General features: G+C 35.2%; 2 protein-coding genes across 3 annotated transcripts; one reads left to right on the forward strand and one right to left on the reverse strand.

Annotated features, from left to right (window-relative positions):
• The first annotated feature begins 214 nt into the window (after positions 1 to 214).
• Positions 215 to 5,139, forward strand: LOC107796520 (histone-lysine N-methyltransferase SUVR3). The gene is made up of 2 exons (XM_016619303.2): positions 215 to 969; positions 2,628 to 5,139. The coding sequence occupies exons 1-2, from the start codon at positions 369 to 371 to the stop codon at positions 3,014 to 3,016; spliced, it is 990 nt and encodes a 329-aa protein (XP_016474789.1). The 5' UTR covers positions 215 to 368; the 3' UTR covers positions 3,017 to 5,139.
• A 2,170-nt stretch (positions 5,140 to 7,309) lies between these two features.
• On the reverse strand, positions 7,310 to 14,805 carry LOC107796519 (putative inactive leucine-rich repeat receptor-like protein kinase At3g03770). Of its 2 annotated transcripts, none has more exons than XM_016619302.2 (9): positions 14,589 to 14,805; positions 14,313 to 14,421; positions 12,399 to 13,861; positions 11,854 to 11,987; positions 9,908 to 10,148; positions 9,580 to 9,785; positions 9,430 to 9,467; positions 8,884 to 8,995; positions 7,310 to 7,865 (listed from the first exon to the last, which is right to left on the reverse strand). In XM_016619302.2, exons 3-9 carry the CDS (start codon positions 13,732 to 13,734, stop codon positions 7,590 to 7,592), a joined length of 2,343 nt encoding a protein of 780 aa, XP_016474788.1. In that variant the 5' UTR covers positions 13,735 to 13,861; positions 14,313 to 14,421; positions 14,589 to 14,805; the 3' UTR covers positions 7,310 to 7,589. The 2 variants fall into 2 exon arrangements, with proteins under 2 accessions (XP_016474788.1, XP_016474787.1); XM_016619301.2 differs by having other exon boundaries at positions 14,313 to 14,424; positions 14,589 to 14,769.
• Between the last annotated feature and the right edge of the window lie 251 nt (positions 14,806 to 15,056).

Genomic DNA, 15,056 nt, shown 5'->3' on the forward strand with positions numbered 1-15,056 from the left:
CACGGTGTCACTGTAATTGTAATAAAGAAAATTACAGTAGAGGGAGAAAAGAGATAAAATAATCGGGTAAAGTGATAAGCAAGCAAATAGATACTGTGTAGGAAAAGAAAAAGCAGGAAGAGAGAGAAAAGTTATTAATATATTTATGGACAAATTATTAATTATTTAAACCATGGTTGGGGCATTACTTTGGTTAATTAAATCTTAACCATTTATTCTTACTTGTGCTATGTATCCTAAAGCTAAGCTAGAACTTGGGGAAGATGGAGGAGTTGGATCCCAATACAATATATCCAAACAGAGTGTAAGGGCATAGAAACACAAGTCAGATCCACTGAGAGCTCTCCAAGCTTGGAAAGTGCAACGCAATGGACAAACAACAAAGGACCGGCGAAGGGGAACAATACGACGGCGGATTACTTTGCCGGTTTGCCCATCTCGTGTTGCCATACTTAGAACCTGCAGATCTAGCGTCCGTCTCAGCAACCTGCAAGGCGTTACGTGTAGTTTCCAAATCTATTACTTCCAGAAGAATCTCCGACGCTTCTAGAGCCATGGAGACTTACCCCATTTCTTTCTTCAACTCCGTCGACTCCGAACTTTACGCCTACTTCATCTACTCCCCTGTTCAGACCTTACCCACCTTCCCATCCATCGCCGGTCTATGCTGGGGAGGAGAAATTGGAGGTTCAGGTCGGGTTAGGCAGGACCCGTTCCTAATCCGGGTGGAAGGTTCTAACGGGTGCGGGTGTGAAAGTTGCGACTTGGATTGCCCGTGCATGGATTTTTCTTCCGGGTTGCCGACCCGAGAATGCGGGCCGAGTTGCCAGTGCGGGTCAGAGTGCGGGAACAGGTTAACTCAGAAAGGAGTATCAGCGAAGCTGAAGGTTGTGAAGGATAGGATAAAAGGGTGGAGTTTGGTTGCTGCTGATTTCACTCCAAAAGGGAAGTTCATATGCGAGTACACAGGTATTTCTGTTATTATTTCTATTATTATTATTATTATTATTGTTGTTTAATAGAAATTTTTTTTCTTTGGGTTTTTTTGCAAGGTATTAAATGAATTTTTAGAGTAAGCTACCCTTACTTGTACTCCATAGCTAAATGAATTCCGAGAGTAAATTGATAGCTCATTACTCTGAAATAAATTGTTATTTGTTGGTAACTGATCTTTGTTAGGCTTTTCCTTGGATTATCGAGGAACGGTTTTCCTTTTTTGTTTATAGTTGTAGTCTGATATAATTGACTGTTGGCACAGAACAATATGCTCGCATGAACTCCCATTAAGCGGATTACAAGGTTTTAGATAGTTAGATTTAAGATACTGCATCTAATATGCCTCTTCAGTTGCTTATGTGGATGGTAACATTGACAAATCGATAAAGATTGTCATGCAATGCTCAGTTGGTGGGGCAATCTGTTCAAACTTTTTCAAGGCTGATGTTCCCAGGGTACAAAGTTTAACCAACCCAAGGTTTCAGATTGATTCTTATCTCAGGCAAACTTACTTACTGATCAGTATGGAGCATCATTGAAAGAGTTTGTTAATTAATAGCTATATTGATTAAACCATTGGTTTCTTAATATAATAATAACAAAGGCTCTATACAGGGACCAGTTGTTATCACACTTATGCTAGTTTTGTTGTTTGCTAGGAGTTTTTCTCCTTAAAAACTTGTATCACAGTGTAGGGATAAGTGTGAGATTTAGAGAATCTTTAGTTTTAAAGAAATCCAATTCACAAAAAAATTCTTAAAACAAAATAGAGAGAGAAGAAAAAGAAATTAATTTATTGGTATTGGAATAAACTGGCCCGAAATAAGTGGAATGAACACAAATGATTCATATAGTCAACTCCGACTATTTAGAATTGATGCATAATTGATATGACATATATTGAGCAGTGAAAAACATCGGGCCAATAAACAAGATGTTGTGATATAAAGAAATAGGGGAGTTAAGTCAAAAAGGTGACACCAAGAAAACTAAATATTCTCACGGTTCTGGCCATATGCTGCTTAAGGTGCAGAAGTGAGGAAACTGAATTTGGGTTTGTAGTGAATACCAATGATCCAATGTTATGGTCTAAGGCAATTGATTTTCCAGTTTGTGGTTGTGATTTATGGAGAAATTTTGAATCTTTGGTAGGATCTTTTTTAAATTCCTTGGTTTTAAATGAGGGTAATGGTTGTACTTGTGGTGGAAAGACGACATGTTGAAGTGTGAACTCTGGAAGATTTTAACTCCGTCCGTTTCTTGCTTATACACAAAAGCACAGACGTGTGTATAAGCCTAGAACTTTCTTTCGAAAGGCTTTCTGACCCTAAGAGTTGGAGGTTGAAATCAGCAGATAAGGCTCATGCTTTTGGTTTTGTGAAAAGATTAAATGGTTAAACAACTTGAATTAGGGAGGCAGTTCAAAGTTTTCAGGTGAAGTAATGAAAGGACAATAGGGTTTAGTAGTTTTCTTTTTGTGCATACTACTAGGATAAATTTTGATAAATTCAGTTTACTTATGAATGATAATTTCAAAAGCTTTTTGACATCTGAAGACCTATAAAATTCAGTTTAATGTTTTATCATGTGCAAGGTCCTTTTTGAGCGTGATTTTCTTTTTCTTTTTGCAGGAGAACTTTTGACCACCGAGGAAGCAAGAAATCGCCAGAAACTATATGACAAAATTTCAAAGAGTAGCCGCTTTCCGCCTGCACTGCTGGTTGTGAAGGAGCACCTTCCATCTGGAAACGTGTGCATGAGAATCAACATTGATGCTACCAGAATTGGCAATATTGCACGTTTCATTAATCATTCCTGCGATGGTGGTAACCTTTGTACAATGATAGTTCGAAGTTCGGGAGCACTGCTACCCCGAGTTTGCTTTTTCTCTTCCAGAGATATTTTGGAGAATGAAGAGCTCAGTTTCAGTTATGGGGATACTACGCTTAACCCAACAGGCTCTCAATGCTTTTGCGGTAGTGCATGTTGTTCTGGGATCCTTCCATCAGAGCACACATGATGTGGTAAGGTAACATTCCATTGCTTTAAACATTGTGGTACATTTATACTTCGAGGTGCATTCCTACATGGGGGCAATGCATGCCACTATCAAGTTCAGCTCTAAAGCACATGGCGTTGAGCATACAATGCTGTAATCCAGAAAAGATTGAAGAGGCCATCGAAGGGTGTGGTGGAATATTAAGATTCCTTCAATCTTAACCAGTGACTTTCTTTGGTTCGTGCCCTGGGAATGGAGTCCGCTTTGGTAGGGATGCTAAAAACTTCCCATAGCGAGCTTTCAGCGGTGTGAATCCGGATAAGTCGGGTTAGTGAGTTTTGAACACCGGATGATTTGAATAAAAAAGAAAAGAAAAATTTGAAGAGTCAGTCCGGCAATTAAATGTTTTTTTTTCTGTGCCTGATATGACGTTCTGTGACGAAAGATGCAAGCTAGATTCATATTCAATTGATAAGGGAGGATATTGTGTTGTTGGAATTTATCTCGTCAAGGAGAAGATGTTGTGTTTGTCAAGTTGCTAGACAAAGCTAATGGATAAGAAGGCACTAGGTGGACAAGAAAAGGGAGCGGTGGACGAGGCAAAATATTTGGCACTTTTGTGATCACTTTGATGACTGAAGAAGAGCATGGACAGAACAATGGAATTGGCAGGTTATTTAGGATTTATATATTTGGGAAAGTTAAAAAGATGTAAGCCAGCAAAGAAAATGTTCACGTACTACTGTCAAATGAAAAACGACCTTGGAAAAAGCACCATAATGACAGGGTATTGCATTACACCGATGCAGATGTAAACCATATAAAAAGGTCTGACACAATTGCTAGGAAAAGACTTATTTGGCTATTTTACTTGTTGAAATGGTATTATCCGTCTCAATGTGGACTTCGTCGTTGGAAGATTTGAAGAATGGCAGCTACCCAAAGTTGAACTCTAATGGACAAAGAAAGAGACAATGCTAATGATTTGCGAATATTCAGAAATTAAGGGACCACTGAGAAGGTAACTATCGAAATTCAGATTCAATTCCAACAGGTTCTTCATACATGAAATAAAGAAGGAAAGAAAAGCATCTTCTGTGGTTGGATCAAGTAAAAGAAAAAAATCCATTTTGTGGTAAAACAAACATGAACTTGACAAGAATTTTGAGAATTTCTTGAATTTACCGACTTTTATTCAAAATCCGAAGCATGACAGAAACCAAACTTATGGTGGTTGACTAGGGTCTCTGTTGATTAATTCGATTTTAATATAAGTATTTGCTCCTGTTAGCTATTATACTTGCTAAATTCTACAGCTGAGGGAGATAAAGTTGGGGAAAGGAATAATAGCATTCTCCTTGGTTTTGCAAGTCAACAAGAAGTGATGCCAAGAGGACCTTATCAAAGAAGTGATGCCAAGAGGAGTCACTAGAAATAGTTGATTGAATAGTTGAAGAAAAAATAGACACTTCTAAGCAGATGATTATGATAATAAAGAAGAAAGCTAAAAGGGTACATGTAGAGGTGATTGTGAAGCAGGAACCATTTGGCACATGTAGAGGTGATTGTGAAGCAGGAACCATTTGGCACATGCCTCCGAAGCTGAAAAAATATGCTGGTGTTGTTTAAGCATTCTTTGATTGGAGTTCATGGAAGTGTTTGACCAATTACAACTGCTGACTCAAATAAGTGGAGGAATACATTGAAGCACATTCTGGAAGGGACTAACTGGTGGAGCTTGTGTAGTTTTAAACATCTCACTTGGGAATTCAGATTAGACAAAGAGAAAGCAAAAGAAGTAACCAGTTCTGGTCCTTTAGATTGGGGAAAAGTTAGTGCTAAAGAGAAGAAGAAAGATCAAAGACCTGGAAGGAGAAAACAAGGACATTGCCTAAAATTTACTAGTGGAAATCTGAAGAATGAATCCCAGCATGACATAGAGCAACAGCAAGGAATTGTTTTGAGGGTTAAAAATTGATTGCTTAAGGATGATTCTTTTGGGTGTATGGTTAGTTTTGCTTTGATCGATCTCTCTTTTACAATTATTTGTACTTGTAAGAGCTTTTGTGTAAATGTTCTTTTACCTCTGCAAATGTCTCTATTCCCTGTCAAAAGAAAGAGTATTTATTTGACTTCTAACAAAATTGTCTTTTGACTTTTATTTTCAGATTGTAATAGCGATGAAAGAACAATTCTAATATATCCGTTTAATTTTGAGTTACTGTAATAAGAAGGTCAAACCTCCAGACATTAGGTTATCATGCAACACATAGCATCATCTTAATATTTCTCATCTTTTTCTTTTGTTTTTATATAAAAACAAAGGCAGAGGATGCAGGAACCTAACTGTTGAAGTCCAGACTTCCTTTACTAATGCGGAAACCAACACCTACGAATAATTCAACTCAAGATTAGATTTAAGAGTGAAAGATAGGAAATACCAAAGTAGTTGTTATAGAGAGTTTGATATTACCGCAATAAAGATGAAATAACAAGAACAAAAAGGCAAATAAGGAGCTTATATCCAAGATATGGAACCAACTAGCAATTAACGATATGGAACCAACTAGCAATTAACGATATATCAAACCCAAGACCTCAAGTTGCGTGCAAGCCAAGAGCACATACTATCAACTAAAAATAAAATTGATTACCACTACGGAAATTCACCTTCTAGCAGTAGCTAGAAAGCAAACCGATAAATCGCACCAAGTCGATAACCGAGTCAAATCGAGAAAAAAATCCGACTATGATTCAGTTTGATTTGGTTTGGTGTTGAAAAAAAAAATCCAACCATAATTGGTTTGATTTGGTTTTAACTAAAAAAAGTTAAACCGAAACCAAACTAACCCGACGTTACATGTATAGAAATTTCAAATATATCTAATACATAAAAATACTTATTGTAATGTAATTTATAAATATTTCTTATCTTTTTCATAGTTTTATCTTTTAACCTATTATTTCAAGGTTGAACTTAGAACTTTTGAATGCTCCAATAAGTTTTATAGCCCATAAATGTTAGTAACTCAAATAATGCTAACAAAAGTTCAAACCAAAATCAAATCAATAGTAATGCTAACCAAAGACATTCAATTCAAGACTAGGAATGATAATGTATTGGACATCTATTTTTTAGTTTTGCAATGATCTAGATAAAAATACATAACCTATTTTTATTTTTCTTTAGTGTTTAGTTATGCAATTAATAATACTTGTTAATCGTACTTATTTTAGCACGACTTAGTACTTTTATATTATATTCATTTTTATTTTACCATAACTTCGTATTACAACCTATTGCAATCTAGGAATTAAACTCTTAATCCTCCACCTCTTACAATAACTCTATTCTAAGCTCTTTGTAATAATTCTATTACAAAGCCACATTCTTGACTAACTCTAGTCAAACAACCAAAGCAATAATGATTAAATGATGTCCTACTAAATACTTCTAAAAAGCCGTGTAGGAATACAAGTAATAACAAAAGACAAAGACACAACAAACTAAATGACTCAAGACATATTCAATGTTGGGATGTGGTCCTTGGTTTGTAGCAGATTTGTTCTTCAATGCCCTTGAGGAAAACAGAGGCGGCTGCACACTTGGGAGAATATGTGTTTTTTGGGTTTGCAAGTTTTAGGTCAAAACCTTGTATCATGTTGTTTATATATGTGAGATCAAGAGAGAAGATACAAGGGCATTTCCCATTCTAGCAAACTACAACTGTGCTGATGTATTATTGCAAGTACAGTGCAACAGCTTTAACAACTATATAGTTGACTTGCGCAATGACTTGAAGACCTGATCCTATTTGTTTCCTTTGCAGTTCTCTTATATGATTTCCTTGAGAATTAAACCAGACAACTGAGTATGTTACAATAAGCACAAGAGAACTGATCGTATCAAGTTCATATATGGTTCTTCCACAAAGTTTGACAAATCATTAGAACCACGACTTATCACATTTCATCATCAAACTACTCTTGTGTTTCTTCGGGTCTTATTCCTGGGCCCACTTCCTTTTTATGTTAATTGTTGTTGTGGACCACTTTACTAAGTGAAATGTTTTTTCCTCCTGTTCCTTTGCCATAAAAGGTCCCTCCTCAACTTGTTCAGCCTTTTCTCCAACTTAGCTAGTAGTGGAAACAAAGACACAAGTAAATAGTAAGTCAAGCACACTTTTCATTTGACTTTCTGTGTTTAGAACATATTATTTCTACGTGTAATGTGTTTTTAACACATATACGAGGTGAGCTTAAGCTACTAAGTTCGGTTGAATTTGAGAATTATATTGTAGACCCTTCTCTGTGTATAGCAATTTTAGACCCCGTGTGGCCATAAATAATTTTAATATTTGCAAATGATAATGTTCAGTATATTCAGATACAAGAAATTAGTAAAAGATCATAGTTACTAGTACTTCGGGAAAAATCTGAGAACGGGTGAAAGCAGAGGGAAAAAAATTTGGCGAAAAATTCCTTCAAGTTTTGAAGTTGTGTTTGTTTGATAATGGTTAAATCTAACAAATACAACTTGAGTACTTGAAGAATTTTATTGCCAAAATCTTCCGAAATAAATTTAACATGATCTCTATTGAATGACGAGTTGGCCTGAAGGTTGTAGAGGCGAAATTGGAGAGCCGTAACTGCTGGAAGAATCATCTCTCCATTCATCCTGAACTTGAGCTGCAAACTGCAAATTCCAGAGAACATCCTCCATCGAAGGCCTGCCCACTGGATCTTCATACAAACACCTGCAGCAGATCTCTATCATCGTCTTCAATGATTCATCCGAGCATGAACTTCTTATTGCTGGATCAACCACATTCCTTCTTGATGCTTCATTGCCCATTATGCTTACTTGCAACTATACAATATAACAAGAGAAAATGAGTGGATTTCCAAAAGGCTTACATTATTTGTTTATGAAGCCATATCATCTTCATTGAGCAACAGAGAAATGCCCCTCATCGATTGAGTAAGGATTTCTAAAAGGGTTTATAATATCCTGGGCCACTCTGGAGAATAACATTAAAAACCCAAGTTAACATCATCCATTTTCCATAGATGGTTTAGTCTATTTGAGGAAATGGAGGACGAGTACTTACAATACTTGTGAGAGGTCAATAAACAGAGTATGCTACTAGTTTCCTTTAGATCTTATCGCTTCATGCTATTGGAAGTTTGGTGGCTTCCAACTTTTTGCATATACCTCTTGTACTAACTTTAGATACTAACAATACTTTTGCCTAAATATGGTCGTCATTTATAGAAGGATGTAATTTATAAAATGTCATACTTCTACAATGAGTCAAAATGTTGGAAAATAATGCCAAGACATCTTTCTTGAGATTCTACGTGAAAAAATAAAGATTACTTAATGATACAATTTAAGAGAATTACTCAAGTAAAAAAGCATTAAATTAGGTAAAGTTTTGAAATTTTGTAGCCATTTCCCCCACCAAATTAAATCCTCAGGTGATGCACAGAAACCTGACAATATTCACATGACAACACACCATAGGATATACCTTTACAGAAAAAGTTGATGTAAATAGGGCAGAAGTTGGGTATCCTTTTTTAGTTAATATATAAGTAGCATTTTTTGGGGGTGGGGGAGCATTTGTGTGGGAAAAGTTACGGGTGTCTCAAAATTGTCATTAATTTCTAGATTATGAAATATCAATCTTCAAAAATATCGGGGACAATGACTACGGTTTACCTGGATTTCTCACTAACATATATTATGGTGACACATGTATAAACTTCAATCTTATTTCTTTTTTCTTCAAGAGACATATACTCACACTACGTTTTACCTCATTGGTAGTTCAAAATGAAAATCTGAAATGAAAAACAGCTAGATGATGAAGTGTTAGTCATACCTTATTATGTAGAACTAGAATATCATTTCTGGTATTTATCTGCCTTCCTGTTATGATTTCCAGCAGTATAACTCCAAAGTCATACACATCCAACTTCTCTTCATATTTTTCCCTATAAATCAATATAGGTAAGAGTAAAACAAAGTGTAAGTATGTCCGTGCTTACAGCTTATTTACATTCAATAATACAATATGTTCTGAACAAAGTGGAAATGCCTATAAATATTTGTATTACTGAGCTAAGCAACTAAATTAATTATAAGTTTTGAAATGTCAGATTGATTAAAAAGTTGTAAGCTTAATAATCAAATTAAGTAACTAAAGGCTATGCGGAAACACTACGATTTCAAAATTAACTGCTTTAGCTATTCTAATACTATATTTCTTCGTTGGTTTACGTCTTTGTGTGCATCTAAGAGGTTCATGGGAAAAATTGAACCAGAACTGAAATCAATCCCACTGTATAATAGACATGAAAACCACAAAGCTTAGGTGATTTTGTTGTTTAAACTATGCTGCTCCAATTTGACAGTAATTTGTACACACCTCTCCTTATAACCAGCTGGAAAAGTGTGACAGTATTCCTGCAAATATGCACAGTATTGGCAATTATTGATATTACGGCAATATATAAACTTCTTTTGTAAGTGTGAGTGGAAGAATGAACATAGAACTTTGGGAAGTTGGTCATCACACCTTTCCTACATTCTCCGACAGAATAGGCAAATTGTAGCTGCTAATTTTGGCAACAAGGTTCTGATCCAACATGATATCTGTTATCTTCAAGTTATTTGAAAAGATACCAGGGACAATTCCATTATGCAAGAACTGTAGGCCCTTTGCTACCCCTGTTGCAGCTGCTATACGTTGTGTCCAAGTTAGTTTCTGTCTACCATGTCTATCTGCAAATAGGATAGTGAGGAACAAAGAGCATCAAATTTCCAAACATATAATCCAGCTAAGCATTTGAATTAATTACATTAATCCAACAGTGTAGAAGTGTAGATGCTTGTTAAGTAATTACCAGAAATCCAGCTCCTTAGGGTCCCATTAGGTACGTACTCAAAGACGAGAAATATTCTGCTAACACTTGAATCATCCAAGTAACACTCAAAGCAGTGTCCAAGAGCACTCACCAAATGACAATATCTGAGCTTGGATATCAACTCTATGTGATGCATAAAATTTTGAGTAGTGTTGCTTCTTTTCATTATCAGGCATCTAATGGTAACATTTAAACCATCTCTCATCTGGCCTCTGTACATCTGAAACCAAATCAGAGTAAGTTTGTGAACCCTTGTCCTCCAAAACAGCTGCTAATATTAGTAGGGTTTACTCTTGGGAAGCTGTTAAAAGCTCAGGCGTGATTCTCAGATAGGGGTACGCATACATAGAATTCTAGTTGGGTTTTGATGTATTTTGAATGATCCATACAGAGTACTTATATCCATATGCCATAACCATTTGACACGCTTACGTCTATACAAATTACTAAACCGTTTTGCATGGTCAGCAACTAGCTCAGCAGCTAAGTGCGGAAAAATATTTTAGACTAGGATAAAGATATTAACAGAATCTATTGAAAATTCTAAAGCAATAAGAGGCGGGGTCAAAAACTTCAAGAGTTACACTCATTCTTTTGTGCCAAAACGACAAAGAACGAATGGATGAAACTACTACAAGTCAGCACCAACTCTCAAGTGTAACACTCAAAGACATCAATGCTACAGCAGAGGAAAAGCTCAAAACCATACATGATCTTTGGCTTTAGACTCAAAGTCATACATATTCTTTCACATGGAGCACTAATAGTACATTTACTTTAACAAAGTGGTGCACTTTTAGTCATAACACTGAGAAAAAGCCCAAAAACATACATTATCTTTGGCTTTAGACTCAAAGCCATACATATTCTTCCACATGGAACACTAATAGTCCATTTACTTTAACAAAGGGGTGCACTTTTAGTCATAACGCTAAACACATTTTAATTTTTAACAGAAATCCTAAGATCTGACAAAATATCTGTTCCCTTTATTTTCTTATTTACCGAAAGAAATAAAGATGACAGATTTATCTAGATAGCAAATAGTAAATATACATAGAAGTTATTTACTATTTATCTATTTAATATTCGTAAAATATACATTTTACTAAGAAATGTTAAACACCGTTAATTTTTATTTGCAATAATTTTTATCTAGATAGCCTCAAATGTTATCTAGATTTTTTATTATATACATAATATTTATTTTTATTTTATGTATATTTACTATACGTTGACTCCCATAAAATAAAAAAATCTAATAAATATATATTTATTTTATGCCAACGTATAGTAAATATTTATTTACTCTCAGCAATGATTTTACATATATTTATTTTATGTCAACGTATAGTAAATATTATGTATATAATAAAAAATCTAGCTAACATTTGAGGTTATCTAGATAAAAATCATTGCAAATAAAAATTAACGGTGTTTAACATATCTTAGTAAAATGTATATTTTACGTATAGTAAATAGATAAAATAGTAAATAAATTCTATGTATATTTACTATTTGTTATCTAGATAAATCTGTCATCTTTATTTCTTTCGGTAAACAAGAAAATAAAGGGAACAGATATTTTGTCAGATCTTAGATTTCTGTTAAAAATTAAAATGTGTTTAGAGTTATGACTAAAAGTGCACCGCTTTGTTAAAGTAAATGGACTATTAGTGCTCCATGTGGAAGAATATGTATGACTTTGAGTCTAAAGCCAAAGATAATGTATGTTTTTGGGCTTTTTCTCAGTGTTATGACTAAAAGTGCACCACTTTGTTAAAGTAAATGTACTATTAGTGCTTCATGTGAAAGAATATGTATGACTTTGAGTCTAAAGCCAAAAATCATGTATGGTTTTCGGCTTTTCCTCGCTACAGCACGAAAGAAGGATGGAAGTAATTACTGACTTCATATATATATACCTGGCCATTAGACATTTCACCCATAAAAGTTTCTGTATCAAAGTTGTTTGTAGCCACCTCAAGTTCTTCTAACGAGAAGGTCCGATAAGATGGAAGACTGAGTGCTCCTAGCTTCATTGCTTGAGTAATGTATCCTTATACAAGAAATACCGAGGAATCAAGTTAGCTATACTCAGGAATTAAAGGAAACCAAAGAGAGCGAGGGAATTTTTCTTTTCTTCCTTTATGCATATAGGAAACAGGGTGCAAATATACCTAAGCTTCAAGCTTGAACAGGAACTTGGTTATTGAGGCAAAGGGTCTGTAATTCAGAATCTCTCAAGACTATAAACTTAAGAAGATTCAACCAAAACGTTCATAATTTCCTAATTAGCTAAATATGAGAATATTTTAGCTTCCAACTTCTCTATCTGTGTTGGTAACAAACAATGTATAGGACTAACACCTCCCACCGATTGATATAGGAAGTTGAAAGAAGGTGTAATTTGTTTCAAAGTATATGAAATACAAAGAATATGGGCAGAAACAGAAGAGAGGAACCTTACTTGCATCTGTATACAACTTTGAGGTATATGAGGATGATGCATCTTCTGAAATGAATCTGGATTGGGTTTTCTGGGCAGCCTTCTTTGCAAGAAAAGATTTGACAATCAAGATGGTCAGGCATACTAGTATGCCTCCGCCGGTGATGCTACCACAAATTATCAAGGCAAGAACCACTTTAGAAGCAGGTTTTTGTCTTTGATGATGAGGTAAGACGCCGACAGCCAAAGCCTCATTTCGACAGAAAGAAAATGGATGTTGAGTTCTGTCTCCGGTTGCTAAACAGTTATTAGAGAAATGCACAATCCTATTCCTCGAACTAGAGAGAAGGCAACTAGGTAATGTTCCGGTCAACAGATTAGCAGACAGATCAACAAAGTCTAATGCAGCGTTGCATGGATTATCTTCAAAAAGCATTCCTGTCAACTTGTTTCCTGCAACATTCAGGTAAGTTATGGATGGGAAAGATAGCAAGGATGGAGGAAATGGCCCCATAAATCTGTTGGAAGAAATATCAAAATGTTCAAGCTGATAATAGGACTGAACTTTCTCTGGAATGCTTGCAGTGAACTTATTATTCCTCAGCGCAATGCTTTCTATTTTGCTTCCAACTTGAGGAAATTTCGGTCCAAAAGAGTTGTCCTCTAATTCTAAAACTTGAAGGTTTCCTAAACTGCTAAGATCAGGCACATCCCCACTAAAATTATTCCTCGAAAGTGAAAGTATCCGAAGATTTTTCATATCTCGCAGTGTATCTGGCAAAGGTCCATCTAATGAATTGTTCTTCATACTCAAAACTGCCAAAACAGAAAGCGAACCAAGCCCATCCGGAATTCTGCCAGTCAACCTATTTCCATCGAGCAGTAAGGTTTGGAGGTCAGTTAACGATGAAATTGTTTTGGGTATGCCACTGTGAAAGTAATTTGAGTTTAAGTCAAGTATCTCCAGTGCTGACAGTCTTGAAAGTTTTCCAGGCAAGCGCCCCCATAAACCAAGAGAAACTAATCTAAGGACTTTCAAGCTAGGAAGCTTGACAAGGGCAGTGAAGAATGAACCAACAGAGAAGTTTCTGGGTAAAGGGGAACCCCCCTTTATCCCTATTATGTGCAACTGAGTTATGCTTTCTTCATAGCACACAACAGTGACAGTTGAAGTTGGCTCAATCTTACAGAAATCAGTGTCATTGTTCCAACTATTCAAAGCTGTTGGATAGTTCAAAAGACGTCGAATTCTCAAAAGGCCTTGCACTTGAGAAGATTGTAATTGCTCTGAATAGCTGATTGAGATTAATACCAAAAACAAAACCAGTAGCTTTTCAAGTCCCAAATCTTTTTCCATCAGCACAAGACTGGCTCAACAACTCTTTTAAAAAGAACTGAGAATTTTCTGGAGAACACTGCAATTGCATCAGAACTTGTAAAATACTCTCTAGAGCTCAAACTCAGTAATCCAACAAAATCAAACTCTGCATCCATAGAATTTGAAAAGAAAAAGGGAGGAGGTTAAAAGGTTAAGAATAAGAAACTTAATAGTAATAATAACTTAAAATCCTGCAAATTCACTTCAGAAAGTGGAGTAAAAATGTAAGTGGCAAAAATAATAATCCCCCCCCCCCCCCAAAAAAAAAAAAAAACCCTGCATATAGAGGAAAACTTAGAGATAATTCTTCAGCAATTGATCCAAAGTGCAACATTAAGGAATGAGGTGCAACATATGATATGAAAATAGTGAGATAATCATCCCAAATTGAAAAAAGAAATAATGAATGAATGTTGCAAAGATTTTGCATTTAGTTGTATAATCAGACACATAACTACATAAAGTATAAATACAACTATCTCTGCTTTTAACTTATAGTAGTAGATTAGTATAGAAGAGTAGAGATTCTTAAAAGCTCACAGTAATGGAGGCTTTACCTGTTTTACAGAAGAACTTTGAGGAACTTCAAGGAATCATGGTAACCTTCAAATGAAGTAAAAACCAACTTTTCTTCACAGAAAAATTCATAGGCTTACACCAACTAGTCTTCTTCAAACAATGACCAATAAATTTATGTAGTTAGTTCTTTTCATTTTTATCAAGAATAAAGTAGTGCAAAATAGAATATTGATAGCTTTTACGGAAGGGAAACACCCTGAATCTTGACTAAAGATATGAAAGCAGAAAAGAAATGTCAGTTGTATTATAATTACCAACAAAATCAGAGCTCAAAGACCAAGAAAGTTGGTTAGAAGCCATCCTCTTGCCCACACTTAACTTCTTTTGATTAAGGCCGGGTCGCAATGTTTTTAAAAATGATTATCTTATAATATTGGGCAAATCTTCAAGGAAGTAGCTTTTCAATTCTCTTTCTTTTTAACTATATGTGTTGCAAGTTGCATAACATAGAAATTAATTTTCTATTGTTCCATATAATTTCAAAAGTAAGTTTTTTACTTGATAAACAAAACAGTTGACGTTCAACACTGCAGTCAGAACTAGTCAAATGATTACGGAAAGCCTAATATGACAACTAAACGTGAGTAGAGACAATATTGCCCAAAGAAAGTAATGTTTCTCACTAAATGATCATCATCAGAGGCGGATGTAGTATAGAATTTGCTGGTTCAATTGAACTCATAACTTTCGACGCGGAGTAAAAATTTATATGTAAAAATTCA

This window comes from Nicotiana tabacum, chromosome 19 (assembly GCF_000715075.1).
Source record: "Nicotiana tabacum cultivar K326 chromosome 19, ASM71507v2, whole genome shotgun sequence".
Lineage (NCBI taxonomy): Eukaryota > Viridiplantae > Streptophyta > Magnoliopsida > Solanales > Solanaceae > Nicotiana > Nicotiana tabacum.